The 15,767-nt window shown below is 39.0% G+C and overlaps 1 protein-coding gene across 1 annotated transcript; it reads left to right on the plus strand.

Annotated features, from left to right (window-relative positions):
- Positions 1-1,241: 1,241 nt before the first annotated feature.
- On the plus strand, positions 1,242-15,289 carry MMP27 (matrix metallopeptidase 27). Its single transcript, XM_003253052.2, has 10 exons — positions 1,242-1,355; positions 2,195-2,433; positions 3,851-3,999; positions 4,088-4,216; positions 10,165-10,326; positions 10,511-10,631; positions 11,867-11,997; positions 12,926-13,085; positions 13,950-14,053; positions 14,963-15,289. Exons 1-10 carry the CDS (start codon positions 1,254-1,256, stop codon positions 15,205-15,207), a joined length of 1,542 nt encoding a protein of 513 aa, XP_003253100.2. The 5' UTR covers positions 1,242-1,253; the 3' UTR covers positions 15,208-15,289.
- The last annotated feature ends 478 nt before the right edge of the window (positions 15,290-15,767 follow it).

The following is a 15,767-nucleotide window of genomic DNA, read 5'->3' on the forward strand; positions in this document are numbered from 1 at the left end:
TCTCCCCTTCATCCCATCTCTCCAGAGGCCAATTAAACTATTTAAACTATATACATATATTAAAACAGTAAATAATAATTTTTCTGAAACAGGATTTATAACTGGGATGAGCTTTAAATGCAAAGGAAGTACGTATCTACTTAGATCCTATAAGTTCTTCAGCTATGCCATAAAAATTTTGTTTAGGATATGGACAAGGAAGATTTAGAAAGGTCTATCAATTGAGGAGTTAACATTTGGGAAGAAAGGGAAGAAAATTTTAATAATTGGTAGAAGAAAAGGGGAGAACAAGTGAGGGAGGACATTGCTATAACTAAGAGTGTTCCTTCATCTAAAAGTAGCCCAAGTAAAGAAGAATATATTGAAATTAATCCAAAAGGCTCTCACTAACTATACTTTCACTTCTGATGTTAATTTTGGCCTTCATCATCCATGACCTCTATGACTGTTCATCTTCCCAGTCAGCTGTCTTGTCCATGAGACCCTCCATCCCATCTTCCATAGCTGTCTACATATATATTTTGTTCCAGTCCGGCCAGATTTCCTACAGCTCATTTCTGCTGTGTTACCTCCTTCGCATGGCCTCTTTGCACTCATACTCGTTCTTCCTTCCTCTGTAAATCCAAATTCTACCCATTCTCCAAAACCCAGAGCAAGCCCTAGTGCAAGCCCCAGTGCAGGCTGTATTTAACCTGCATAAAACCTCAATGCCACACTCGTAAGCAGTGATCTGCCTTTGGCCCTTCTTAGTCTTTACAATCTGCACTGTGTATTTGCCCACTTGCCTCCTTTTTGTCCTACATTAATTTCTGTATGTGTCTGAATTTTCCAACAAGATTGCATTCACAGGGGCAGGCAAGCAGTAGGAATTAAATAAACATTTGGAGTTAATCTTAATTAATAAGGGTAATCTGACTCCTGATTCATTTCTCTTTTTATGATAACATCCTCCCAAGATATTTTGAGATTGCCTTCAAAAGAAAACTTTGCAAGGAAAAAAATAACTTGGAGGCTCACTTCCCAGTATATTCAATTCCGTAATAAGCACTAACTGTGTTTACTAAACAATTGCAGACCGAGATTACAAAATCAGCTCAGTCAAAAAAAAAAAAAAAAAGCAAATCATGACACACTTTACGTCAAGTGTCCTTTTCTGTTATTAATTAAATGATGATACAAGCCAATTCATGCCACGTCTCACTATTATTTTCTAAATTCTGTGCTAACAGAACCGCCTTCAGCTGAAGAGAGGAATGAAGCGCCTTCTGCTTCTATTTTTGTTCTTTATAACATTTTCTTCTGCATTTTCCTCAGTCCGGATGATGGAAAATGAAGAAAACGTGCAACTGGCTCAGGTACTGTCTTAATAAATGATATCGATGACTATTGATAAAAAGCTTATTTTATTGATTCTCTTGGGACCTGAAAAGAAAACACATTCCTGCAAAAGAGTCTTGAACTTTTTTGTGAGAAGGAGCTGCTTTTCATTTGTCTAGCTCTGAGGATATCAAAAAATTGTGTTGGGGAGGAGGGCTGGGACAGGAAGGGGGAAAGGATCTGCTATAACTTTTAGCAATAGTCACAAATAAAGGGATGTTTAGTGAGAGGAGAAAGGAGAGAGCCCTGCAAGGCATGCAGATCACCATAAAAGCATTTCAAGACAACCAGGAGGACCCAATCTACAATTTGGAGCCCTAATCCCTATATGTATGAAAAAAATAATACATTGCTTTACAGATTCCCTCTAAAAATCAGTTCAGTTAACTTTTTATTTTTGGTTAAATCAAATACATGTGCAAAATGGATAATCACTGATTTCTCCTAGAATTTGTTTCAAAGAAACACCAAAATGAAAATAACAGCAAAAATATGTTAAGATAGGTCATCATTCAACAGATAGACGAAACTTCATTCTCTTCTGTGGAGGTTTATGAGCTGTGTGCTTTGGCTAATTCTGGTCACTCATAAGTCAACCATGTCTTGGAAATTGAAAGAGCAGCGTGGCTCGTTATTTTCCTCTTTGTGTCCTTTCTTTCTTCTTTCCTCCTTCACTCCTCACTTTCTCTCATTACTTCTTTTGTTTTCCCCTTCCTATTGCCAAAAGGAATTTTAGGCAATTTTGCTTTATCCTGAGATGGAGATTTGCTCTCCTGTACTCTGTGCCTCTTTTTTTTTTTCTTATCTTTTTGGTCAGGCATATCTCAACCAGTTCTACTCTCTTGAAATAGAAGGGAATCATCTTGTTCAAAGCAAGAATAAGACTCTCATAGATGACAAAATTCGGGAAATGCAAGCATTTTTTGGATTGACAGTGACTGGAAAACTGGACTCAAACACCCTTGAGATCATGAAGACACCCAGGTGTGGGGTGCCTGATGTGGGCCAGTATGGCTACACCCTCCCTGGGTGGAGAAAATACAACCTCACCTACAGGTAATGCTTCTGCCAGCTTATTTCCGCCTAATCCAAAGGAATATAAAGATAATTTCTAAGGAACAGAATATTTATTCATTTGACTGAGCACTTCCTGTGTGCACAGCACATCATAGGCTCCATTTACCGTATCTTCCCAACAAACCTGTGCTGTAGGCTCTGCTGCTACCGCCACCTTAAATACAGAGCAACTGAAACAAAAGTTTATTTACCATGGCTGAGGTTACACAGCTCTTACTGGCTCTAGCAGACATGCTCTCATCTCTAGCCTCTCCCACCATCATATAAGCTCCGAACAAATACTGTCATCTGACTGCAGATACTTAACAGCGTGAATGAAGGGTGCTCCAGAGAAAATGGGGAGACCCTGGAACACAACCAGTTTATGTCAGAGACGTGTGTGTGTGAGAGAGAGAGTTGCCAAATCTCAGATGAGCCCCTCAGAGCAAAGTAAGGTGTTTCCTTCAGACATCTCAAGGAAAAGGGGGCAGGTTGACTCACTGGCAAGAAGAGGATGGGTATGCCCTTGATCTGAGACAGAGGCAGGCACCTTGACCATCACTCTAGAGCCTTTCTAATAGTTCTTCTTTCATCTTACTGAGTGCTAGGACTTGAGATAAAAATGGGTTTAGCAAGATAGGGAACATAAACAAGAGAAAAATCTTTTACTGAGCAATTCTTGTGGTTCTCATGGAAGATTCTTAATATATGGACTGGGTGCGGTGGCTCATGCCTGTAATCCCAGCACTTTGGGAGGCTGAGGCAGACGGATCACCTGAGGTCAGGAGTTTGAGACCAGCCTGGCAAACGTGGCAAAACCCCATTTCTACTAGAAAACACAAAAATTAGCTGGGCCTTGTGGCATGCGCCTGTAATCCCAGCTACTCAGGAGGCTCAGGCATGAGAATCACTTGAACTTGGGAGGCAGAGGTTGCAATGAGCCGAGGTCACGCCACTACACTTCAGCCTGGGGGACAGAGCGAGACGCTGTCTCAAAAAAAAAAAAAAGTTCTTAATATATGATACATACACAAGACTGATTTCCACAAGCCATTCAAAAAAATGATTCTTAGTTCTTTCTAAGAATGTCTTTATAATACTTTCATATATAAGCCAACACGTACATGAGATTAATGCTGTCTTGGGATGTGATCTTAGGGAAGTCATTTAACCTCTTTGAGCCTCCTTTGTTGAAGTGTTATAATACTACTGATTCATAGGGAAGATAAAGGAATTTAATTGTATAGTATGTGTAAGAGTATTTCATTTAAATAAAGTGCTAATGCAACCGTAAGATAATTGCACACCAAAGTTACTGCAGCACATTATTGATAAGCTAGAAATGTTTTTTGTAGTTATGTGTGTATATTAATGCATGAATAAGCCAGAAATTCACATATTTTTGTTAATTTTTAAGAATAATAAACTATACTCCGGATATGGCACGAGCTGCTGTGGACGAGGCTATCCAAGAAGGTTTAGAAGTGTGGAGCAAAGTTACTCCACTAAAATTCACCAAGATTTCAAAGGGGATTGCAGACATCATGATTGCCTTTAGGACTCGAGGTAAGGTTTTCAACAGAGAGCAAAGCTCTTTTTATCTCAGGAGATTTGAGGAAGCTGATCTTTTTTCCTGGCATAAATTGTATCTCAGTCCATGGTCGGTGTCCTCGCTATTTTGATGGTCCCTTGGGAGTGCTTGGCCATGCCTTTCCTCCTGGTCCGGGTCTGGGTGGTGACACTCATTTTGATGAGGATGAAAACTGGACCAAGGATGGAGCAGGTGAGTCTAATTTTCTTTATGAACAAAATTTTATTATTCTAAAGAATCCCTGAAAAGAATAGCTTTGTAACTAGCTGCTTTTTAACTCTAAAGTTCCCAATGTCCCCACAGTTTTCCATATTCCAAGATGACATTGATGGAAGTGTTCAATACACCCTCATAAAGTTGCTAATTCTATTATGATCAGAGCAATCTTCATTATTTATTCATTAATTCATACACCCATAATGTCTGACAGGCCACTTTGTGCCCGGAACTATACAAGGTGTCCTATGGACCCCAAAGTTGTACTAGAAAAGTGTAAGCCTTCAGAGGTTCATGATCCTGTGTGGTACACAAGGCCAGCCCACATACCTGCCATATAAGGCAGAAGATGTTTTGTGTTGTACCAGTGGTAGAAGTCATCTGTTGCTTGAGGATTGAAAGAAGACTCTAGGGAGGTGGTAATTTTGAGTTAGCAATTAAAGGACAGTGTATGGATTCATAGCCCATAAAGGCTCTATTTCAAAGCATGAACTTCCTCTTCTAACTCTTGCCCAGCTGCAAAGGAATCAAACCTTAATCCTTATATTTGACTTATTTCTTCAAACCAAGTAAGTTTATTTGATTTTTCTCAATGGGCCTACCTGGCATTCAAGGTGTTTGACTACTGTTCTGACAAAAATATCAAACTATACTATATTAACAGGTAGCAGTGTAGGCCTCAAACAAAAGAGCAAGCTCGGTAGATTTTTGGGTCACCCATTTTTTTGTTCTGTCATTGGCAGTAGTCACCATGGGTCTGGTGTCTAGCTTCCAGAGTCACAGGAAAGCACAGGTTGTAGTGGTCCTGATGCATAGTATACAAGGATACAGATCATTCCTGACCATGTATCTCCAGATAATCGGTCTAGGTCAGCTTTGCACTTTCTGTGAAACTGAAAGTCTGTCACACAAAATGGTCCATGGCCACTCACTGCTCAGTCAGAACAGGTGATGCAACTGTTCTTCCAAGTGCCAGTGAAAAGGGCGAAAGTCAGTACTGGCCGAGGTTCAGGCAGCAGCATGCAAAATCTGGGATTGGCTGCTGCCATTGCCACATGACTTAGCATCACAAGCAGACAAGAAATGGAAGGAGGTAAGACAACATTGTCATCCAAGCAAGAGAGGAAAGGAATGAACCATGTCTGTTGTGTATCTTCTGCTGAGACATGTTTCAATATTTCTTTGTTACTAGTCTGAAGACACTGCGGATATGTTTCATCAAACAGTTATAGGAAATATCCTAGCACTTGCCAAAATCAGGATGACTCCCCTTGCTCAGCCAGGCTTTACTTTCATATCTAGAGGCAAAGATCAAAGATTTCACCATCCTTTTGTCTCTTAAATCCAATGCTAAGTAGCAGTTACTCTTACCCATACTGCTTTAAGCCCTCTGCCAAGGGGGATGTGTGGGGTAAATTATTTTTTTTTAAGTCCAATGTATCTGGGTTCCACATCGGTAAGGCTCTCTTGAGCAAGGCAAGAGATAAGTACAGTCCACAACCAAGTTCTGGGTGGGCAACCAGGCAGCAGTTCCAAAAAGGATTGTCTTCTGACCACTTTATTACATTCCCTCAGAGTAGAAATTGTGGGCCCTCTGTGATCCAATTGTATAACTCTTAGTTCACTGACATTAAAGGGGAAAATATCTTCCTGTTCTCCAATGGAAACATAAAATATCAAGCAAATGTAATCTTCAACAAAATTGCAATTTTTTTAAAATAGGCAGTTCAGCAATAACCTATATGATCACCTCTTTCATTGCAATGTGGAGGCTCTGTTTTAATGGAAGGGTGGCAAAAGTCTTGGTGTAACTTGCTTAAGAGCAACAGACACGTCATCTGCCAATGACGCTATCAGGTTGCTTCCTCGGGGAAGAAGAGGTCATCGCATGGGGATGTCAGAGGACTTTAAGCACATACAGAGATTTTCCTGAGCGTCTCTCAAAGCAAAGCCAGTGCCAAGCCTATTGTGAGTGTGTGTGTGGCACACACGTGTGCACCAAACAACTGAACAGGCCTTACAGACTGCTACAGATGCGGTGTTGGGAAGGAGAAAAAGCAATGGTTTGTAGCTTGGCAGACACTGGTTCTTTTCAGGGCTTCCCATTTACCAGCTGAGGGACCCGGGGCAAGTCAAGTAATTTTCTTACTCTCTATTTCTTTGCCTGTAAAATAATAATAATGCTCTTCTTTTAGGAGGGTGAAATAAATTGCCCTTATCCTAACTAGTTTAATAAAGGTGAAAACCCCTTTCAGAGCAGTTGTCCATAGTGAACACTCAGAAAGTGCTTGACATCAAAGATTCTGTTGACAATTATTAGTATTGATGATGATAATGATAACTAGGGTGGAATTACATTCTAGACATAAGAAAAAATATTTACAAAGCTATGAATGTATAATGCACAAATTTATCTATTTAGTCACATCTCCATGAGACAGAAACTTTTGTCGTCTTTTACCTACAGTGTCATATGGCCGATAACAGTGTTGGCACATGAGAAATACTCTACAAATCATTGGTAAATAAAGTCATTCAACGATCATTTATTGAACATCCACTATGACTCAGGCTCTGTCATAGACATGAAATATACCCTTGTATATAAGACACAGAAGCTGCCCTCCAAGGGTTTACAGTCTAAGGAACACACAGACAATTAAACGGCAACTAAAATCAGTAGGATCAGAACTGAGATAAAGGAAACTATGGCAATGTAATAGGTCCACACAGAAGAAAGTCCAACCCAGACCCACAGGTGAGCAGAGGATGCTATGTCAAACTTGAGAACTGGAGGCTCAGCAGGAACTAAGAAGACAAAGTAGGGTAAAGAGGGTGAATTGAATAGGAGCGTTCTGAACAGAATAGCTCAATCCAACATAAGGAATAGAATTGTAGAAGACAAGGCTAAAATGGCGAATAGGATTCAGACTGCAGAGGGTCTTGAAAGCCAGAATGAAGGTCCAGACTTTATTTAGAAAACCTGAGTTTGAATTATTTTTCCCAATGGTCATTTTTCCAGTTCTTTGTCCAAAAGCACACACAGTGATATAGCCAGCCAGGCAAGGGGCAGCAACAAAGGCAAGAGCAGAAAAGTGTCAAAGACCATGACATAATTCTTTGCCCTTTTATGTTTGCTTGGTGCAAACATCACTAGGCAAGCTTCCATCTGGGAAGGTGAGGCTTCCCTTAGGCTCCATACACTTAGTTGCAAATCCAGGGATGACCTTTTTTTATTTTTATTTTTATTTTGAGACTGAGTCTCGCTCTGTCACCCAGGCTGGAGTGCAGTGGCACGATCTCGGCTCACTGCAACCTATGCCTCTCGGACTCAAGCAATTCTCCTGCCTCAGCCTCCCAAATAGCTGGGACCACAGGCACAGGCCACCTCGTCCGGCTAATTTTTTTTTTCTTTAGTAGAGACGGGGTTTCTCCATGTTGCCCAGGCTGCTCTTGAACTCCTGAGCTCAAGATATCCACCCACCTTGGCCTTCCAAAGTGCTGGGATTATAGGAGTGAACCACCATGCCAGGCCCAAGGGGGTGGTCTTCTATACTTAGAGCCTTGCAGACTAGTGGGAGAGGCAGACAAAGGCAATTCTAACATGCCTGGTAAGACTTCTGGAAAGGGCACTATGGTCATGTTTAGGAAACACATCTAACCATTTTTTCATTCAGACAACACTTGGACATCTACTAATCATTATTAAGCAGTCACAATCACTAGGAATAAAAGATAATTAAGACATGGTTCCTGTACTCAGGGTGACAGAAATAAACAATGCAGTCCTTACCAGCTATGACAGAATCAAGGGCTGAATCTGTGGAAGCCGGAGCCATGCATTTAACTCAACCTGGATAAGAGCTGGAGGGATAAGGGAAGTTACATGAATGAAATGACTTTAGTGGGGAGTCCTGGGGAATAAATAGGGTAGTTAAGCCAAGAGAAAGTGGAAGAGATATATTATTAGCAAAGAGATGAAGGTATGAAGACATAGAGATTAGAAAGAACCTGACACAGATGAAAAATGCCAGCGATTTAATATAGTTAGCTTGCAGAATATGAAAATAAAATATAAGACTGAAAACAGGCAGGGACTAGACCATGGAAGGTCATGTGAAGGTGTTTGGACTTTATCCTATAGCAATACAGAACCTCTGAAGAATAGAAGTAGGAGTAACATGATGACATATACTGTAGCCTAGCAACAACCCCAAACTGGTGGCTTCTTTTTTTTTTTTAATATTGTCCGTTTCTGAGACACCAGTTTCAAGCCATTTTCTTACCCTAGGCTACATTTTTCCATGATGTGACTAGTACCAATTAAAGTCATGTGCCATTTAATCATATTTCAGTCAACTATGAAAATGTAAATGACAGTGGTCCCATTCGATTATGATGGAGCTGAAAATTTCATATCACCTAGTGATGTCATAGCACAACATGTTACTCACATGTTTGTGGTGATGTTGATATAAACAAACCTACCATGCTGCCAATCATATAAAAGTTCAGCACATACAATTGTGTGAAGTACATAATACTTGATAATAAACAATCATGTTACTGTTTTATGTGTTTAATGTACTATACCTCTTATGGTTATTTTAGAATGTACTCCTACTTGTACAAAAAAAAGAAAGAAAGAAAGAAAGAAAGAAAGAAAGAAAGAAAGAGAAAGAAAGAAAGAAAAGGTAACTGTAAAACAGCCTCAGGCAGGCCCTTCAGGAGGGATTCCAGAAGAAGGCATTGTTATCATAGGAGATGACAGCTCCATGCATGTTATTGCCCCCGAAGACTTTCCAGTGGGACAAGATGTGGAGGTGGAAGACAGTAATACGGATGACCCCGATCAAAGGAAGGAAATATTTTTGTACAGCTGTACAACAAATTTGTGTTTTAAGCTAAGTCACAAAAAAGTCCAAAATTTTAAAAATTTAGAAGTTTAGGCCAGGCGTGGTGGCTCACACCTGTAATCCCAGCACTTTGCAAGACCAAGCTGGAGGATTGCTTTAGCCCAGGAGTTCAAGATCAGCCTGGGCAACATAGTGAGACCCCCATCTCTGCAAAAATAAATAAGAAAATTAGCTGGACATGGTGGCATGCACCTGTAGTCCCAGCTGCTGAGGAGGCTGAGGGAGGAGGATTGCCCAAGCCTAGGAGTTTGAAGCTGCAGTGAGCTGTGATTACACCACTCCAGCCTGGGCAACAGAGCAAGACACTGCCTCAAAAAAAAAAAAAAATGTATAAAGTAAAAAAGTCACAGTAAGCAAAGGTTAATTTATTATTGAAGAAAAAAAAATTTTTAATTTGGTGTAGCTTAAGTGTCCAGTGTTTATACAGTCTACATAACGTGCTGTAAGTCCTAGGCCTTCACATTCACTCACCACTCACTCACTGACTCACCCAGAGCAACTTCCAGTCCTGCAAGCTCCATTCATGGTAAGTGTCCTACATAGCTGTACTATTTTTTATCTTTTATACCATATTTTTACTTTACCTTCTCCATGTTCAGCTATGTTTAGATACACAAATGCTTACCATTGTGCTAAATAATTGCTTACCATTGTGCTATAATTGCCTATAATATTCAGTACAGTAATGTGCAATACAGGTTTGTAGCCTGGGAGCAAGAGGCTATACCATGTAACCCTGTGTGTAGTGAGCTGTGCCATCTAGGTTTGTGTAAGTGCACCCTATAATGTTTGCTCAGTGATGCATTTCTCAGAACATATCCATATCATTAAGCAACACATGACTTTATTGGTATTGAAATACCTCCCAGATAAATGGTGGTACATATGAGAATTATCTGCTGTATAGCAAGCCTTTATTTCATTCCCCTTAGTTACTTTCTAATCTCAGATGCAGCCGTTCTCTTTTTGATTAAGTCATGTGCTCGTGTTTTCCCTGTTATTATCAAGGATTCAACTTGTTTCTTGTGGCTGCTCATGAATTTGGTCATGCACTGGGGCTCTCTCACTCCAATGATCAAACAGCCTTGATGTTCCCAAATTATGTCTCCCTGGATCCCAGAAAATACCCACTTTCTCAGGATGATATCAATGGAATCCAGTCCATCTATGGTGAGCAAAATTATAAATCTCAATATATGTGAACTAAATAGGAAGCTTTTCAGAAAGGAAGTTGAGAAAATCACTTCTTGAAATATCATGAAGCAAATATCCTTACTCTTAGGTAAGACCCTTGTGTAGGCATCTTTCTTCATGCCCTCTTAATTCATTGTGGTATTTTTTTTTCTCATCAAAGGAGGTCTGCCTAAGGTACCTGCTAAGCCAAAGGAACCCACTATACCCCATGCCTGTGACCCTGACTTGACTTTTGACGCTATCACCACTTTCCGCAGAGAAGTAATGTTCTTTAAAGGCAGGTAAACTCATTTCCCTAAACACCTCAACTTCCTATGAAGATTTTTCTTTTCAAGGGATTTGAGGATAAAGAGGTAGTCATGGGGCTAGTGAAAATGTTGCCTTTTATCTTCATTTTATAACTGCCCATACTGTTTGAATGCTTTACCATATGTGTGTGTCTTGTAGTTGTTTGACAAATTTTTAAATGTCTTTAAGGAATTGTAAAAATTGCCATTGCATAAGAAGGGGAAATAGAGTCTACTTTCAGTGACTTTTTGGCCAGAAGAGTCCACCAATCCCAGTGGCCTACTGAAGCCAACTTGCACTCCATTACAGGAGCCTATTGTTAAATTTTCAGGAATTTTGCAAGCCAGTTCACATCACATAGGCAGCTTGAAATTTGCCATGGTTGGAGTATTTACTTCTGAAAATCAGCAAATGATTAAAGTCATGTCTTCTTCCCACCTGGAGAGCCAGTTGTTAAACATGGGTCAGCACCTCACTGAACGTTTCTTAAAGTTGCATCAATAAAGTGTTAGCTGTAGTGGGAAATCCCTTCTCTCACTTATGTAGACCATGACCATATTTTTATAGCAAAATATCAAGACATACACCATTGACAAAGATATAGGGGCAAAAGGAAAGAATATTTGAAATTGGACTCCTTTCACCCATGAATGTATCACGTTACAATCACATGTTATCACCACCATTCTCTGACCAGCAGAGGCCAAGAGCTACCCATCATGAATGTCAGAGAGGAGTGGCCTGTATGTGGAGGGAAATAAAATATAAGGACTTTTCACGTCTCATTGATAGACTCGGAATTTTGCAGCCAGAAGGGAAATTCTGAGGAAGTATTTTCGCATGTCAGTGATTACATTTCTTTATTACAGCAAGCATCTGCTTCAAAAAGTTCCTCTTAGGAATGCTTGGTGTTGGCTTAGAATGTTGGGTGTTGCTGCTTTGGCAAAAACAAAACCATTGCGCACTCAGAACTCAGAATAAGATTTCCATGAAGAGTTTGCCACTCTACGGATCCAAGAGAGTGGGCACAAAGGCATGTCCTGAACTTGGAAGTCCCAAACTGAACTGAACTCACAACCACCTAAATTTGCTGGGGAAAATTATGCTAATTATCTCAATTATTTGAGGAAGATACCAACCAATTAGCTAAAAGGCAAGCCTAAGATTACAAAATTTTCATTGACATGGAAATAGGCTGTATGTGTAAAGTGTTTTTTGTTTAACACAGGCACTTATGGAGGATCTATTATGATATCACGGATGTTGAGTTTGAATTAATTGCTTCATTCTGGCCATCTCTGCCAGCTGATCTGCAAGCTGCATATGAGAACCCCAGAGATAAGATTCTGGTTTTTAAAGGTAACCTTGCCCATCCTGATTCCTCTTCTCCCTCTGGCTGCCTGAACTAACCAGTGGGTATTTTGGTGTAAGAAATAAAATCTTCATGCATGAGCCAATGCGCAGGGCTTTTGCTCTCATCTTAGGTTCCTGTTGTAAAGAATATAAATAACCAGGATTCTCTGTGGCTGTGAAGATAAACACAATCCTAGTTGCACAGGGACTAAAATAAACCTGTGTGATAAAAACTAAAAAAGTCTCTTTTTCTGCCAAATAAAGGTAATTAATCTCTCTTTAATGTTCACTTTTTACTAAGGTCGCCAGATTTGACAAATAAAAATATAGGACACTATAAATTTCAGATAAACAACAAATAATTTTTTGGTATATATATATATATATATATTATATATATATATCCCTTAAAATATTTTGTATTTATTTATACCAGAAGTTAGCCATTGTTTACTTGAAATCAAATTTAACTGACATTTTCTGTTTAATCTAGCAACCCCACTTTTTATATGTTATCAGATTACCAGCCTTTGAGAGCACTTGGGGGCTGAAACTTAGGAGAACATGTCCAAACATACTTCATTTTAAAAATTTGAATTGACACATAATAATTGTACATATTTATAGGGTACAATGTGATGTTTAAATACATATATGCATTGCTTACTTGATTGAGTTAGCCAGTTAAAAGCAATCAATACAATGAAACCAATTGACAAAGGTACGCACACTATTGACTTTTATAGGTATATATTATTTGTGTAATATAAATAATATGAGCAGCTAAAGAAAGTGGTAAGAATGAATGTGGACATAAGATTATTAAATCTCCAAGCACTGAAGCTAAAAGGAACTAGGTATCTAATTATTTTTAAATTTCTTAAGATACCTATTTCTCCCTCTAGAAAATAAATAATCACTCCCCTCTTCCTAGATGAAAACTTCTGGATGATCAGAGGATATGCTGTCTTGCCAGATTATCCCAAATCCATCCATACATTAGGTTTTCCAGGACGTGTGAAGAAAATAGATGCAGCCGTCTGTGATAAGACCACAAGAAAAACCTACTTCTTTGTGGGCATTTGGTGCTGGAGGTAAGTTTACAGACGACTCACCCTTTGTTTTATTATGGAGAAAAATATTCACAATAGCATCACTTTGACACAGACAAAATTAAAATTAATCCGTAATATTTTTTATTTTTTATTTTTTTTTGAGATGGAGTCTTGCTCTGTCTCCCAGGCTAGAGTATAGTGCTGCAATCTCTGCTCACTGCAGCCTCGACCTCCTGCTTTCAAGCGATCCTCCTGTCTCAGCACCCCCCAAGTAACTGGTACTACAGGCATGTGCCACCACGCCTGGCTAATTTTTGTACTTTTTGTAGAGATGGGGTTTCACCATGATTCTCAGTCTGGTCTTGAACTCCTGGGCTCAAGCGATCCACCCACCTCAGCCTCTCAAAGTGCTGGGATTACAGGCATGAGTCGCCACACCCCACCCATAGTCTTCTTAAGTGAATAATGAAGGCAGTGGATGACATTTATCAAGCCAAAAGAGATCTCAATGAGTCTAATGACTTTCCTTCAACTTAAAAAATAAAGATAAGATAAAATAAAAAGTTGGTGATTCCAACCAAATTTCCAATGACACAAACATATCTAGTGAAAAATTTTGAAAGCTCCAAGCTCAGCCTTCAATATGATGTACCGATTTCTCTGAATAGCATCAATCTAACATATGTTGTGGTCTTTTTCCCTGATCATTTCTTGTTTGGAAGATTCTATAAATGATTCAATCAAACATAATCTTTACTGTATTTTTATTATTGATCCATTTAGTTTTCCTCTACTAAGCCTATGTATTCCCGACATCCCTGCTTGACTCTAAGTTGCGCAGTAGGCAAATTAAGCTCCCCAAACCAAAGATCCGCTGGTATCCTTTCATATCCTTGTACGCAGATTTGATGAAATAACCCAAACCATGGACAAAGGGTTCCCGCAGAGAGTGGTAAAACACTTTCCTGGAATCAGTATCCGTGTTGATGCTGCTTTCCAGTACAAAGGTAAGCATGGATGCCTCACTTATTGGGATACTTGAGAGACTGTGTTGACTGTGAAAAAAGACAGCACAAAAACTTAAATGCTTTTATTTTAATGCAATTTTGCTACTCTTAAGTATATACAATAATAAACATTAACCCCACAAGCATTATCACAAACTGAATCCATAAATCCTGAATTATACTCCCTGTTATACTATCTCAAATCTATGTAAAAAGTACCAAATCCATTTTACTCATCATTGATAAGTAAAGACACCCCCTAAAGTGTGCAGAGTAACTAAGCACATGAACAAAACGATGATTCTCAAACTTTAATGTATGTAGCTTAATGTACATAGCTTGGGGTTTGTGTGTGAAACAAAGCGTTTGAGGCAGAATTGTGAGTGATACCTAAGAATCTGTAGTTTTAAAAGAACCTCAGGCAATGTAATGAATACAGTCCAGCAACTATATCATCAAAGACAATGACCTAGACCGTGGGGTAATCTAGAAACATCTTTGAGTGACATGATCTATTATTACAATGAAATCTAACACAGAACCTCAAAACCTAAAACAGATCAAAGTAGAACAGCTCTAAGAGACCAGGGCCATATGCACAGGGGCCTTCTCCTCCCCCTCACTGAGACACTGTTGAAGCCTAGTTTGAAAACCTCTGGCATAGACCACAGTCTGGCTAGAAAGGTAAAAATCCCTTGAAACTCACCCTTTATAACATTGGCTTCCTCCTTAGGGAAATAAAAATAATAGGATTTCCCACATGACAGTAGAAAACTAAAATGTATGTATGTGATTCCACAAATTTCTTTGCACTCCATAATGTTATTTTTTTCCATGTTTATGAAATTTAAAAGTATGGAAGTATTATATAGTTATGAAAGATAACTAATCCTGATTCTCTGTCTCTAGGATTCTTCTATTTCAGCCGTGGATCAAAGCAATTTGAATATGACATTAAGACAAGGAATATTACCCGAATCATGAGAACTAATACTTGGTTTCAGTGCAAAGAACCAAAGAACTCATCATTTGGTTTTGATATCAACAAGGAAAAAGCACATTCAGGAGGCATAAAGATATTGTATCATAAGAGTTTAAGCTTGTTTATTTTCGGTGTTGTTCATTTGCTGAAAAACACTTCTATTTATCAATAAATTCATAGACCTAAAATAAACCTCAACAGGTCTTTTAATATAAATTCTGCTTCAAAATAGAATAAAACCACTCTTTAACAACAAGTTGCTAGTCCTAGTTCTAAATATCCAAATTCAGTGGCCATTTTGAGCTGCCTGATTCTTTTCATAGGAAGTTATTATGTAGAAACAATATGCTTTGTGGACTTGGAGAAGACATGTCTTATAACTAAATACTAAAACATTTATTAAACCAATCTTTAGCATTCTATTTTGTCTGGACCTTTGGAGTTTAAGAGCCCCAATAAACTATAGTTTTCATCCCTATGCGTGTTCTGAACCCCTCAATCAAGTTAAGTTACTCCACCTCCCAAAGAGAAGGGTGGCAGCCTAGATAGATGGAGGGTGAGTTATGTTAGAGATGATTCTCTGACAAGTAGGGGACCAGCAGAAGTAGGAGAGAAGTGTTCCCGCAGCCTCACAAACATTGACCAATGCAGTTAAACATTCCTTAGGGAATATAAAATTAAGTTTTCTGCACACTGATTTCAGACACAAGAAATGTGGGGATTTTCATCCTG

The sequence above is a fragment of the Nomascus leucogenys genome, chromosome 15 (genome assembly GCF_006542625.1).
Source record: "Nomascus leucogenys isolate Asia chromosome 15, Asia_NLE_v1, whole genome shotgun sequence".
NCBI classification, from domain to species: domain Eukaryota; kingdom Metazoa; phylum Chordata; class Mammalia; order Primates; family Hylobatidae; genus Nomascus; species Nomascus leucogenys.